This window comes from Artibeus jamaicensis, unplaced genomic scaffold (genome assembly GCF_021234435.1).
Source record: "Artibeus jamaicensis isolate MK-2021 breed Jamaican fruit bat unplaced genomic scaffold, CSHL_Jam_final contig_414, whole genome shotgun sequence".
NCBI lineage: Eukaryota > Metazoa > Chordata > Mammalia > Chiroptera > Phyllostomidae > Artibeus > Artibeus jamaicensis.
In genome coordinates, this window is record NW_026521822.1 from 6,908,224 (window position 1) to 6,921,986 (window position 13,763).

General features: G+C 45.6%; 1 protein-coding gene across 1 annotated transcript; it reads right to left on the reverse strand.

Annotated features, from left to right (window-relative positions):
* Positions 1–1,023: 1,023 nt before the first annotated feature.
* Positions 1,024–13,533, reverse strand: RGCC (regulator of cell cycle). The gene is made up of 5 exons (XM_037166273.2): positions 13,286–13,533; positions 12,579–12,764; positions 4,955–5,062; positions 2,682–2,744; positions 1,024–1,416 (listed from the first exon to the last, which is right to left on the reverse strand). Exons 1-5 carry the CDS (start codon positions 13,332–13,334, stop codon positions 1,409–1,411), a joined length of 414 nt encoding a protein of 137 aa, XP_037022168.2. The 5' UTR covers positions 13,335–13,533; the 3' UTR covers positions 1,024–1,408.
* Between the last annotated feature and the right edge of the window lie 230 nt (positions 13,534–13,763).

Here is a 13,763-nt window from a genome sequence, read left to right on the forward strand (position 1 = left end):
CCAGAGGAAAGAAAAAAAAATGACCAAACAGAAAAGAATGAAGAAACAGAATTCAAAAAAATGAGGAGAGGCTTAGGAACCTCCAGGACATCTTTAAACGCTCCAACATCCGAATTATAGGGGTACCAGAAGGGGAAGAGGAACAGCCACAAGTGGAAAACTTATTTGAACAAATAATAAAGGAGAATTTCCCCAATCTGGCAAAGGAAATAGACTTCCAGGAAGTCCAGGAAGCTCAGAAAGTCTCAAAGAAGGTGGACCCAAGGAGGAACACACCAAGGCACATCATAATTACATTAGCCAAGATTAAAATGAAGGAGAGAATCCTAGAAGCAGCAAGAGCTAAGGGGACAGTCACCTACAAAGGAGTTCCCATCAAAGTGTCAGCAGATTTCTCCAAAGAGACCTTACAGGCAAGAAGGGGCTGGAAAGAAGTATTCCAAGTCATGAAATCTGAAGACCTACAACCAAGATTGCTCTATCCAGCAAAGTTTTCATTTAGAATGGAAGGACAGATAAAGTGCTTCTCAGGTAAGATCAAATTCAAGGAGTTCATCATCACCAAGCCCTTATTATATGAAATGTTAAAGGGACTTATCTAAGAAAAAGAAGATAAAAAAGATGAACAGTGAAAGGACAGTAAACTCAGTTATTAAAAACCACACCTAAAACAAAAGCAAATTAAGAGGGCAGCTCGATCAGGAATGAAACCACAGAAATTAAGATCACATGGAGGGTTAGCAACGGGGGAGTGGGAGGAGGAGAAGTGGAGAGAAGGTACAGAGAATAAGTAGCATAGATGGTAGGTAAAAAATAGACAGGGGGAGGGCAAGAATAGTATGGGAAATATAGAATCTAAAGAACTTGAGACACGTGGTCATAAACTAAAGGGGGGGAATGGTGGGGGAGGGGGTGTGCAGGGTGGAGGGGAATGAAGGAGGGGAAATGGGACAACTGTAAGGGCATAATCAATAAAATATATTTAAAAAGAAGTAGAAAAATGAAAGCTTATAAAATACAGACTCCAGTTTGAATTTTATTTGCATACAAAAATATATTATAATGAGAAAAGCATATCACTGTTTCCAACTATATATAATTAATTACAAATATTTTCATAAAAGCATTTTAAATTACAGGAAAGCTATGTTTTAAGAGAAAATATAATATTAGCATGGGTGGTGTGTTCTAATATGCTGCAAGCAGGTAAACAAAGTCAGTTCCACTGGTGAAATTGCCCAGAGATGAGCCTGAAGGCTAGTTTTAGGACCAGCCTGAGAATGACCAGTTGGTAGGTGAGTGCTCATCTCTGTTCCCTCTGGCAGCAAATTCTGTAGGCGATTTTACCAGGCCCTCCAAGCTTTCTTAAACTTCTTTATGATGAAAGGACCCAGAACTTCTCCCTTTTTCACATACCTGTAAATAAGATAGTCAAGGTTATCTACTCACAAAAGTTTACAATTCCTATGCTTAACCACCACCTCAGACATGCATCAAAGCAACAAACTTAATGGCAGTCTTCCTACTTAATGTGCCTGATAAACTGGTATGATTGGTCAGCCAGCTGCAATTTCCATGAAGTAGACAGGCTTGTTATGAGGATCTAATACAAACTGAGTTGCAATTACAAAAATCTCTGTTAAAACAGGCCTTGGTCTTCTGATGTAGGCTGGCACAGTATGTAAGAAAATGGGCAATCAAATCTGCAGGCACCTGGGTGCGATGACTACAGAACACACAGACTTTCCACCTAAAATTTAGGTCTGTCTGAAATAGTGTTAACAGTTATTTTTTAATAACCAGCTCTGGATACATTTTTTTCATATTTCACCTAGCTATTTAGCAAAGCAAAACATAAAATATTTATTATGGAAGAATCAACTCTTTCATTGAAAAAGTGAGGAACTAGGACAAAATTCTCTAAGCCTGCTTTGTGACCTACAGCTGCTGAAATATTTGTATCAGAAGCTCTGCCTCATCCTTCTGGCTCCTGCAATCCTGTCCATTTGAAACAGAATGTGTAAATTCAGTCTCCCGTCCCTTCTTCTAGACTCCCTCCCCCTTGCAGTTGTAATCAGATATCTTCAGTTTTCAACAGTTTTGGTCACACCAAATGGGGCGTCATTGTGTAATGGCCAAGTGGGAAATCAGGTGTTATACACTTAATACAGGTCTTCCAATAACTGGCGTAGGTCTTTGGTTAGAAGCCCTCCCCAAGCCAACTCTGTCTCAGGACCCAACCCTCTGGAAGTCAGATGTCACCAAGCCCCTGAACCTATCCTGGGAAAATTTCCCCAACCCATGGGATGGAATCCTCTGGTTTGTCAGCATAATGCTTGCACAGCAATCAGCTCATTTCTTCTGTGAAAAGCCTGCTCCACCATTGTGGCAGTAAAGCTCTAAAATTGCTCTAACGACTATACTATTTCACTCTCCATTTCTCAAACAAAATGCCACGGTTGGCTGGTAGTCTGTTCTCATTGTCTGAAAAGGCATCAGTCTACTTTAAGGCAAGCTGGTCCTCCCAATTTCTTTCTGAGCCACTAGGGTCCTGTTTGGGAAGCCAAAGAGGCCTTATGGTGTAACTTCCTGCCACTAGGTAAGTTGGTAAACATTACTGCACTTTATCAGAAGTGTTGGTTAGTTTTCTGTTTGATTTTTAAACACATGCATATACTCACTTGCTAATGTTCTGTCAAGATCAGCAATAAAGTCTTCTAGCTCTTTTGTGTCTCCCAGTTTAGCTGAAAAACAACAGGTGGAGTTCAGTTTCCCCATATCAGAGACAGCTGATGACTCCCACGTTTCCCACCATTATGCGACCCTGGTTCACACTGCTGAATCATCAGCGATGTAGGTGAAGAGTGTTCTGTACCAACCCCAAGCATCTCTCTAGTGTTCACTTACAGTCAACTCAGAAACTTATTCTGGGGTGGGCTGGGATGGTAGTAAAAAACAGAAAACTGTACTTGAACAACAATTAAATAAATAATTTTTTTAAAAAAGAAACATTCTGAAGTATGGACTAAATGTTTCTTTCATCCCCTTCCCCTACCCAACAACTTGAAAGAACCACCTCCCTCCAAGGCCTTCAAAGTTTAGGGAGGAGGTAGCGGAGGTTTAAGGAGCAAGGAAGGAAGGTAAAAGGTTTTGATTTTCTGATTGTGTAGGATCTGAGTTATTAGTCTGAGTTATTGGACAGCCCCTGTGTGGAAGGGAACCCCGGATCCTTGAGTCCCGCTGCACTTCTCTCTCTGACACTTCGTTGTGCTGTCGCCTAGGCCCTCGGGGTCCCTCCAGTAGGAAATGCCTGAAGAGCCACCGGTTCTGTTCAGAGTGGTACAGGGAAGGCAACAGGAGGCTTCTCTCATCCCACCCAGGTGCCAGCAGGAGGTAAGGAGTCTTTACCCTGATTTTGATCCCTCTGCATCCTGAGATATATACTCTTTTCTGTGTATCTCACTTGTTTCTGTAGAGTTCATCACTTGTGCCTTCTCTGAAATGCATTATTAGATATTTGTATTAATTAACTCCTGCTGGCTACAAATGGCTTGTTGTTCTTAGCTTTTAAAATCAATTTTCCAGTAGGGCTTTGTTCCCCTCTTTAATTCCTACCTCTTGAGGATCAAGCAGCACATTTGGGCATGTCTTAAACCACTTTCTAGACTATTCAGTCTCTCTGCAGAAATTCAACGGATCTGTTACAGAGAGTGCTAGACAATGTCAGAGTTCCTGGCGGCTGCTAATATTGCTGTGCTGAGAGAATTTTAAAATGTCTCCTTTGAAAAAGAGGGAAATTCTGCCTTAATGCCAAAGTGATAAAAGTGATGGAATCTTCATATTTTTTAACTGTGTTCCATTTTTATTGCATTCTGCAACTATTTCCAGCAAGTATAATGTTTCTTAAGGAAAAAAACTCCTGACCTGGCTGGTGTGGCTCAGTGGATTGGGTGCTGACCTATGAACCAAAAGGTTGCCAGTTTGATTTCCAGTCAGGGAACATGCCGGGGTTTCGGGCCAGGTCCCCAGTTGGGGGCGTGCGAGAGAGAGAGGCAACCACACATTGATGTTTCTCTCTCTCTCTCTCCCTTACTTCCCCTTCTCTAAAAATAAATAAATAAATAGATAATTTAAAAACAAAACAAAACTCCTTTTGTTTTCAAAAGGGCTCTGTTCACTATAGCAGAACATTCAGCTCTCTAGCAGGGGATACTCTACTAGTTACAAAAAGTAAGAAACTGCATACATCTTTAAAAACTTCTAGGTCTATTAATATCACAGCAGAGACAGGCTGGACTACTATTCTGAATCATGTTAGATCATCACTTGTCTCATAACGATGACTCCATCTAATTGCTAAATTGGTAATCTGAAATCATTAGTTAAATAGTTTATGCAATAAAAAGAATCCTACTTTCTGCAAAGCCTAACTGCTGAGTTTTAAGTTCTAGAACCAGCCAGTTAGGGAGGGCACTGTCCTCTGGCACAGTTATGAGGACACCACAGGAGAGAAAGCAGAGTCTAGAGTCTACAAGCTTTCTTTCTCCCTGTGAATTTTGTTTGTTGCACTCTGCCCTGCTCCCCACCCCCCCACACACACTGTCCCCCTTATTATCTGATTTCATTTCTCACTGATCAAAATCCTGAAAAAAATAAATAAATTCCACTCTGGCTGGTGTGGCTCATGAACTGGGTGCCAGCCAAGTCCCCCATTGGGTCCATGTGAGAGACAACCTTTCTCTCACACACTGATGTTTCTCTCCCTCTCTTTCTCTGTCCCCGCCCCACTCCCTAAAAAATAAATAAATAAAATAACAAATTACATAAGATATTAGTGATCTACTTGCTTTGCATTTGGGAAAGATTAATTAAGGATCACGGGGAAAGAGAAAAGAAAATGAGAAGGGAAAAGAATAAGGAATTAAAAAACCTCAACTCCAACTAGTGAACTCACCTTTCCGAGCAGTGACAGTGGCAGAGAGCAGGGCAGGGGTGGAGTCTGTTGGAGAATTCAGTTTTTCATCACTGAAGCTGAAGCTGTTCCTATAAAGTGAATCTGCACCTTTTAGGAAAGAAAATGTAACTCGACTCATTAGGAATGGTTTTCAGTCTATAGTCTATTGATTAACCAACAGCTGATGTCCCAAAGAAGCAAAAGATATAAATTTCTAGTAAAGAAAACAGATTGATTTCCAGATTTTATATTTATGTCCCCAAATAATTTGAGACAGGAGAGTATGCTGGTGTGTATGTGTCAGTGTGTGTCTCCAACTGTATACACCAAAGGCCCTTCTTTCCTGAAAAAGGCAGGCTATGAGGGAGTCATCACCACCAGACCAGACTCCTCTGCAACACACAGCAGCCACTGCCCAGCTGCCTGCACAACACCAGGTTGGTTTGAGATCTTAGACATAAAGAACAATCTTTCCTAAAAAAAATGTCCTCTCTGCTCCTTGAACACCCTAAAGTATAGACATAAGGTTGAATCCCATGACTTAATAATGTTCCCTGCCTCTTCAAGAGAGAATTTTGTCATGTGCCTACACTCTAGTGATAAGGTCGATCATCAGAGATAAAGAGTTCTCCTCCTGTAGCTGTCTGTTACAGGCACCTCAAGCTATTTCATCAGCATACCCTTAAACACTAGAGGGATAGCATGGCAAAGTCCCAGAAGCAGGGCTGCACTGGGACTCAAGGAAACCACTCAGCCGCTGGGCACCTGAGTGCCCTGAAGCAAGACATTATCTCTGGACCTCAGCTTACTCATCTCAAAATGGAAAGATGGACTAAATAACCCATAAAGCCTTTCCAGCTCTGAAATTCTGAGATTCTATTTCTCTTGACTCCTGCCAAGAGAGAGAAAACCAACCCACAAGCAGGGTTGCCCACAGGCAGCCCAGCCGTGTGGCTGTGACGAGGACAGGAGCTGCTGGCTGAACTGCACCAGCGCGGCAGGCTCAAAGGCAGAGCAGACAACGGAAGCAGGATGTGGCCACTGAGGTCACAAGGGAGCAGTCTTCCTGGTTAAAACAAACACAAAGCCAGCCATGACTGTAGCAGAGATGAGCTCCAGAAAGGCCCTTCGAGTGACAGAAGAAAGCTGAATCATCAGGGCCTGGCCAGACCCCACTCCTCCAAGAGGATTGCTCACTTAATCCAATTACCTCCAGGTCAGGAGGGGGCAAAAACATCCTTCTTTGGTCCCCTTGACTAAAAGTGAACATGACTACACTACAATAGATATGCCCAGAACAAAACTGGCTTTCAGAAGCAGGAATTTCTGGTCCCGACAGAATTATCTTCATCCCTAAAAAGCTTATACAAGCTCTCAGGCACCTCACCTGGCTCTTTTTCCTCCTTCCCTCTTCTGCCAGGTAGCCCAGCACCCTGCCACCTTGTCTTCCAAGCCTACGCACCTATCTTGTCCACTTTTCCAAACGCACCCAACCTCCATACTCTTTTTGCCATTAAAGGTCCAGCTCACCACATCATTTTTCAGGGCTTTGCTGATGAGCACCTATTGAGATCCAAAACACTGAACCTCTCACATTTCCCCCAAAATATATTCCTTTAATTACTGGTCTGAAGAACTATGTGATCAACTAAGTTTGTAAAACACTGAGTACTCTTGGGATTCCTCTTGTGCATTTCCACTTTAACATCTGAGATGTCTTATGATAAAGAAAGCCCTATTTCCCAAGTTTACTTGGTCATGGGACACTTTTTTGTGGCACCCCTATTAATATTTCTCAGGAGCCTTGTACTCAGTAGAACTCAGCTTGCACTAAGCCTGCCTCTAGAGCAGTCTGGATTTTCTCAAGGGGAAGCCTTCCCCCTACATACACAGTAGTGTCCATGGCAGCCCTACACTGGAGTGTTACTCTTTGTCACCATGCAATGGTCAGGAGAATCACCACAAATTGGTGGGGGAAATAAGAGGCAAGACTTAGGGGCAGGAAACCCACAGAGGGCCCCAGGGAAGCAGGCCTTGTATTCAGATTCCTGAGCAAGAAGGAAAGAACATGAGGCCTTTGGCACATTCTCTTTGGCTCTGAAGAACATCCGAGAGCTTCACCCCAATCCCTGGCCCAGAGTGCCAAACCCAAAGAGTCGCTGTCCCAGATCTCAGTGGCCACACCTCTGCTCTCTATCTCCCAGAGACAGCTGGCCCTGGAGAGCCAGTTTCTCCCCCACACCTATTCCACCCTACCCTGCACCACAGGCCTCTTGCCCTGACTTTGGCCTTTCATCTCTATTCTGCTGTAGCTCTCCAGCAATTTTACATCCATGTATACTCATCCTTTGGCAGGGGAAAAAACACATGCATATAGACACATTAGCCCATATTCTGGCTCATTGAAATACCTCGATACCTCTCTCTTTCCAAGAGCTCCTATGCATACTTACTCCTAGGATCAAACTTGACTTTAGGCTCCAAAATGTTCAACCATCAAAAGGAAATGAACTCCAGCATCCTTGAGCCAAAACTGCCCACAGTTTAGCTCTACCCTGTGATAATATTCTACAAATGTCATTCATGAAAAAAATGAAAAGGACAACCTCAAAAGCCTCAAAGACACTATGGGCCCAGCAGAAGCTGCCACCATACAGATATGGGATAAGAGGCCATGTGAAAGCTGGGTGACCCCGCACAAGTCACTGCACCTCTGAGCCTTAGTTTCTTCTTTTGCAAAAGGGAAATAATAACTTAGATGCTCCGTGTATGGTATCTATGGTTTTCACAATTTTATTCTAACGTCCCTGGCAAAATGGAGGATGGAATATGCAGGAGAAAAAAGGTCACCACACAATAAGAATCAAGATTCTGGGCCCAGGCTTCTTCTCTTCTTCAGATAGCAGAGAAGTTCCTAAGAAATTTACCGTCAGGGGTGCCCTAGAACAAACCTGCCAAGAACAAACCGTTGGCACAGAAGTACCTCAAGCTCTAGTCCTCTCTTTACCCTTATCCAATAAAATCTCATATTACAGACTTTAATTAAGCACCTTCAGTGAACAAGATCTTATACCAGGCATTGTGATAAATTAAAAGGTGAGCAAAGCCTGACTTCCTGCTCTCCTCGCTCCCCTGGAATGCTTTTCCTTGCAAAATAGCCAGTTAGTCTAGTAAAATGACAGCAATGTGTTACTGGCTGATAGCATATTAATGTATTATTGCCCCACCCAGATATCAGGTGCTATTAACAGGGGCTTAAGGGACATATAACAGTGATGATTTGGAGAACTGTGGCAGGTGGCAAGACTAGATATTTTAAAGCCTTACACCTATTTCAATCAGCTCGAAAGCCCATCTCACAAGCAACTCAAAGCTTCATTAAAATGTCTTTGGCAACTTAGTGTGCTGAAGCCAAGGACCTCAAATTCAGGGACCAAGTTTCCTAAGACGATGTCATAAGATATGTAAGCACATTTAATATACAAACATCTAACTTTAGGAGTACCAACAGAGCCTGGGAAGGTCAGGTGCAAAAACAGAGCCTTGTTTTAAAGGTAGATGTGCTTTTTTTAGTTTAGGGGTAGGGAGAAAGATAATTTAGGGTTAGCACCCACATGTGCTAGTCCAGAGGAAAGTAAAACCACAGACAGTGAACCTTGTCCAGAGCTCCTGTAAATATAGAACAATTCCACACGTTTAAGGCAAGCAAACTATAGTAATTAACTGAGGAAAAGAAAGCTTTGGACCTGTTTCCCTTTTACCACAGGGAGTGGGAGTGAGTGGTAAATCTCCTCCTCAAAAATATAATTCTGAGAGCCTCACTGAAAGTGGGATAGAATAAGAAAGAGCCTTTTTCTCGGTTTCACCATAGTTGTCTCATCTTCCCTCCTGGGACTGCTCAGTCCCTGTCCGCACCTCACCAAGTGGCCTTCAGAGTGAGATCTGTCACCACCAAGAATTCCTAACACAGTAATAGGGCAAACTGAGAGCTCCTACCTCCCCATTCTTTCACGGTTTGAACAACTTCAAGTTCTAGTCTCAATGGCCCCTATGTTTGATCAGCCATATGCTACCCATCATGCTGGCACTCAGGATCCATAAGGTCCCATCTCCCAGGTCCAAGCTAGAATGGCCTAGACAAGGGTATACAGACATTCTGGGTCTTGCTCATACTAAGGAAGCCAGCTGCTCATCCTGCAATATCTGAATAGCCCTAGCATATCCAGTAAACTTCAGACTGTAAACACATTTAAGAAGTCATCATGTACACTTAGAGTTCTGAAAATATTGAGAAAATAATATAGTTTTTATATAACTTTAAACCAAATATATTTACAATTTCTGAAGCACCTCTAACCACCTTGCATAGCTCCAAACTGCAGTGCCCTTTTACTGCTGAAGTTAAAATGACTCCCACTACGGTCCCTGAAATTATGTGTCAGAACCCAAGTAGGGAAAAGGAACAAGCCTATTTTGATCACCCTCATTTGAACGCTACCCGTAATGTGAAGTTATCTTGCAATTGTTATTTTGGTCCTCTTCACATCTTAGGACTCCCTAAGTGGAAACAGGAAGGAGTATTTCCTTATTAAATATCCGTTCTTCTCTCCTATCTAAGTAACTTGTTTCTTTGGGTGGAAGAACTGTGTATTTTTCTCATTTGAAGGCAAGTAACCTAATCTTTTTTTATGAGAAAAGAAAGGGTTCTTCAAAAATCAGGAATGCAATGGGAACATCTTCAAAGCAATACAACTGTTAAGGGTCAAGTGAAAACCAAGATAACCTTGGTGTAGAATTTCATATGTTAACACTTTCATACAAGATATTGCCTCAATGTGTATGTGATCTTTGTGACATAGCATGATACATGCATTTTATTTTTTTAAATTTTATATATTTATCTTTAGAAGGGAAGGGGAGGAGAGAAGGAGAGAAATATCAATGTATGGTTGCTTCTGGTGCATCCCCCGCTGGGAACTGGCCTGCAACCCAGGCATGTGCCCTGACTGGGAATCAAACCGTGATCTTTGGTTCACAGGCCCATGCTCAATCCACTTAGCTACACCAGCCAGGGCGATACATGCATTTTAATGTTTCTTTGAAAGCATTAAACAGAGCAAATATTTCTTCCTAATCATGAGCTTATAGGCATTCCTAACTGCACTATAAAATAGCATTCATTCAATTTACAGCTAGAGAACCTGAAGCCCACTCATCACCCAGAGCCCTGACAGCACTGAGCCTGGGCTCCTCTGCCCCAGCCAGATGACTGCTACTGGAAAGAGACACCTGCAAACATAACGACTGTTGCTAAACAGGCACATGATCTGGGTCCACTGGAACTTGAAGTTTATTCTCGAGGACTTGGTTCCCATTCCAGCCAACAATCCACTGTGACAGAGCAAGGCCTTAGGGAGAGAGTCCATGTGGTTCTGGACTCTCCCACCATGTGGGGGAGAGAGTCCTGCTCTTTTCTCAGACAAACATCAGTAACAGTGGATTTATAGAACTGTGGTAGTGACCCTATGTGATAACACATGTAAGGCACAGTGAAGAGATCACTAATAATAATGGCTAATTAATAATAACAGTAATCACAGCAAGAACCTGGCAAAAATGACCTCGTATCATTATCCTGATGTGTCTCCCTTTTGATGAACTAAATTCAGTAGGACCTACCTCTCTCAAGCATTCTCTTCCGCAGAAAAGCATTAAACAGACAAATCAGACAAGTGAATATAACAAATGTCTGTGCTCAATTCTTAGTGGCAGTTAAGATACACATATTATGCTTCCCTAAGAAATTACTATTTAGATATACACTGCTTCTGCCAAGACTCCAAGCAGTCTTATGGGTGACCAACTAAACATTTGTCAAAAAGACCAATGTGATTGGAAACTTCTTTATACCCTCCCCATCCTAAACACCAAACTAAGGGTTAATTTAACAGTTAACAACAAATGCACAAAGCAGAATATACACACATACCCTAAGAACTACAGATTATTCTAAGTATGTCCCCCAAACCATTCAGACTGTTTCAAGTGCCTTCTCTTTGAGGCCTCTGAAAACAGATCCCAGATCTGAAACTCTACCCAGAAAGAGCGGCAGTCACCCATGAATGGGCGCTCAGACTTTATTCCAGCCAAATGCAGCCGTGGTTTAGAAAGGAGCTCTTCTCGCAATACAGCAGCCCTAGAGAGGCCACCCAGTTCTCTTTCCTGTGGGGGAGAGCATTTGTCTACCATGAATAACTTGCTCCATTACCCAGTAGAAGGAGATGTATTTCAGTTTGGCCACAGATACTAAGACAAATTTCAAAAGCTTTTTGACTTCTCTTTGAAATAAAAAAAAAAAAGCGGTCTGGTCATTTGCCACAAAGTCCAAAAATACAAAATGGAAAATTAACAGCACACCATTACATTCCCTTTCACCTCTAAGCTGCAATTAGATCTAACCCGTGGGCAAGGTTGCCAAACAAAAGTCAGCTGGAACTCAGGTTTCTGACTCATACCCTGAAGGGTGGTAAGTGCCCTTTATCCCCTTTCAGGGAGACAGCTCATGTTTAAGTCTAGACTGAATCTTTGCCCTGTTACAAGGAACAACTTCAGATTTCAAAAGAAGAGAATTACAAGGAAAGGTCACTGACTTTACATCCAGAGTGGAGGGCAGCAAAGGGAGTGAAGCTCATGTTTGTAGCCATCTAGAGAGTGAGGTCTCAAGAATAACCCAGAATTGCTTCAAATTCACTTTGAAAAATAATATATAATCCAGGATTTGAAACCAACAATCTTGTAATACTGAAAAGTCACCAAATTTGCTGTTTGACACCTAAACAGATATCCATATTCCTGACAGAACATCTGAGTTCCTGAACCTTTAGTACAGAGAGAACCTGAAGTCACCAAGAAGCACCTCTGTGCCCATCTGCTCTCTGACTCCTTGCCCGGTCTGAGTGGGGAGGGAAAGCCAGTACTCCCCCCACAGACCTGCCTGAAGAGGGGCACTTCCTCAGCAGTGCCAGGAAATCTTTTAAAATTCTATGTAATGGAGCAGCAAGTCTGGGAGCTCAGGGCCAAAAGAAAGGGAAAGAAGTTATTTCAAAAATTTCAAGAACAGCAGTTTATGAGACCTTTCCTGGTTTCACAAATGTTTCAGTATTTTGCCCTTCCATGTCCCCTCCCACCACCACTCCCGTGGCACTTGCTCCACATCCTCTGAAAAGTTACTGCAAAGAGAGGAGAGAAGGGGGAAAAGAAGGGAGGACAGGGAACTGTGGAAAAGCTTGAGTCGCAGGAGTCCTCTCTGGCTGAGGCAGGACAAGCTGCTTAAACCTTCCTGACTCCTGACACCTGCGGGTGACAGGTAGACCAGCTTGCCCTCAAGAGGTCTCCCACGACTATGGCCAGTTTTTTGGCCCGCTGGGCCTACCGCCCTGGAGACTCAACTCTCCCAGCGCCCTAGAGACTGCTTTGAGCTGTAGGGCTTACTCCGCTGGGCCCTGCCCACGCCTGGGTTTACAGACACCCGAACTGAGACCCGCGCCACAGCAGCGCTCCTTCGTGGACGGGTGTGGGCAGTCCCTGGGGCTCCCGGCACCTTCCCGGGTGAGGACACACTTACTCTCGGAGTCGCTGAAGCCGCTGCTGTCGCTAACACTGGCGCTGCTCCGCCGCTTCATGTGCTCCAGATGCTCCTCGTAGCAGAAGTGGCGCTCGTGGAAGGGAGACGAGAAATCGGCCAGCACCGCGTCGAACTCGCACAGCGCGTCCGTCAGGTCCCCGGCGGCCGCGGAGTCCAAGGCGGGCGCTGGGGGCAGGGACCGTGGCTCAGGGGACGCGGACCGCGCGGCCGTCCCCAGAGGGGCCTCCCCCGTTCGCGGGGACAACTAAGTTTCACTGGGCGCTCGCCCAGTGACAGCCCCGCGGTCGGGACCGTCCTACTAATTTTTTAATACTCAACCAGGTCCGGACGCCGCGGGTGTTCCCGCGCCCACTTTAGAGATAAGGAAACTTTAGAGATAAGGAAACGGCCCCCGGCGGGCTGCGCGGCGGGCCAAAGGTCACCCGGGAAACCGCCCAGCGGGGCTCTTCCCCCCGGCGCCCCCGCAGGGACGCGTCCGCTCCAGCGGGGGCGCGCGCGAACCGGGGGCGGTGGGACGACTGCGTCAGGACGTGCGGGGGGGAGCGCCCGGCTCGGCCCCCGGCAGGCGCGGGCTCCAGCCGCTGACGACGAAGGGGGATGCGGCGTAAAGGGACGTGGGGCTTCGCCCTTCTTTCTCCGCCCACCCCGCCGCTGCACCCCCGACTTTGCACCCGCACCCCACTCACCTGCGGCCGCGGCGGCCGCGGGGCTGCCCTGCGCTGCGGGCGGCTTCATGGGTGCGCTCGGCCCGGCGCGCGTGGCGGGAAGTCCTGCGCGGAGCTGGCGCGGGAACCGTGGGACGCTCGCACCGTGACCACGGGGCTCCGAGGCTCGCCCTCACGCTCCGCCGGTCGCCTCCGAAGCGCAGCCCTCCCGCCGCGCCTCTGACTGCGAGGTCCACACGCGCACACTTTCCCCGCCGCCACCGCAGCCCCTGCTTCTTATAGTCGCGCCGGAGGCGGGGCTGGGCGGGGCTGCCGGGTGGGCCCCAGCCGCCGCTCCGGGGACGCCCCTGTCCCCAGACACCGCCCTCGCCACGCGCCCGCTGCGGAACCGCAGTGACTGGGAGCGGCCGCAGCCCAGGTTACAGCCCCAAATATTTACCCACCGCTTTCTCCGCGCGCCCCGGCAACCCAACCCACACAGATGTCTTCGTCATCACCA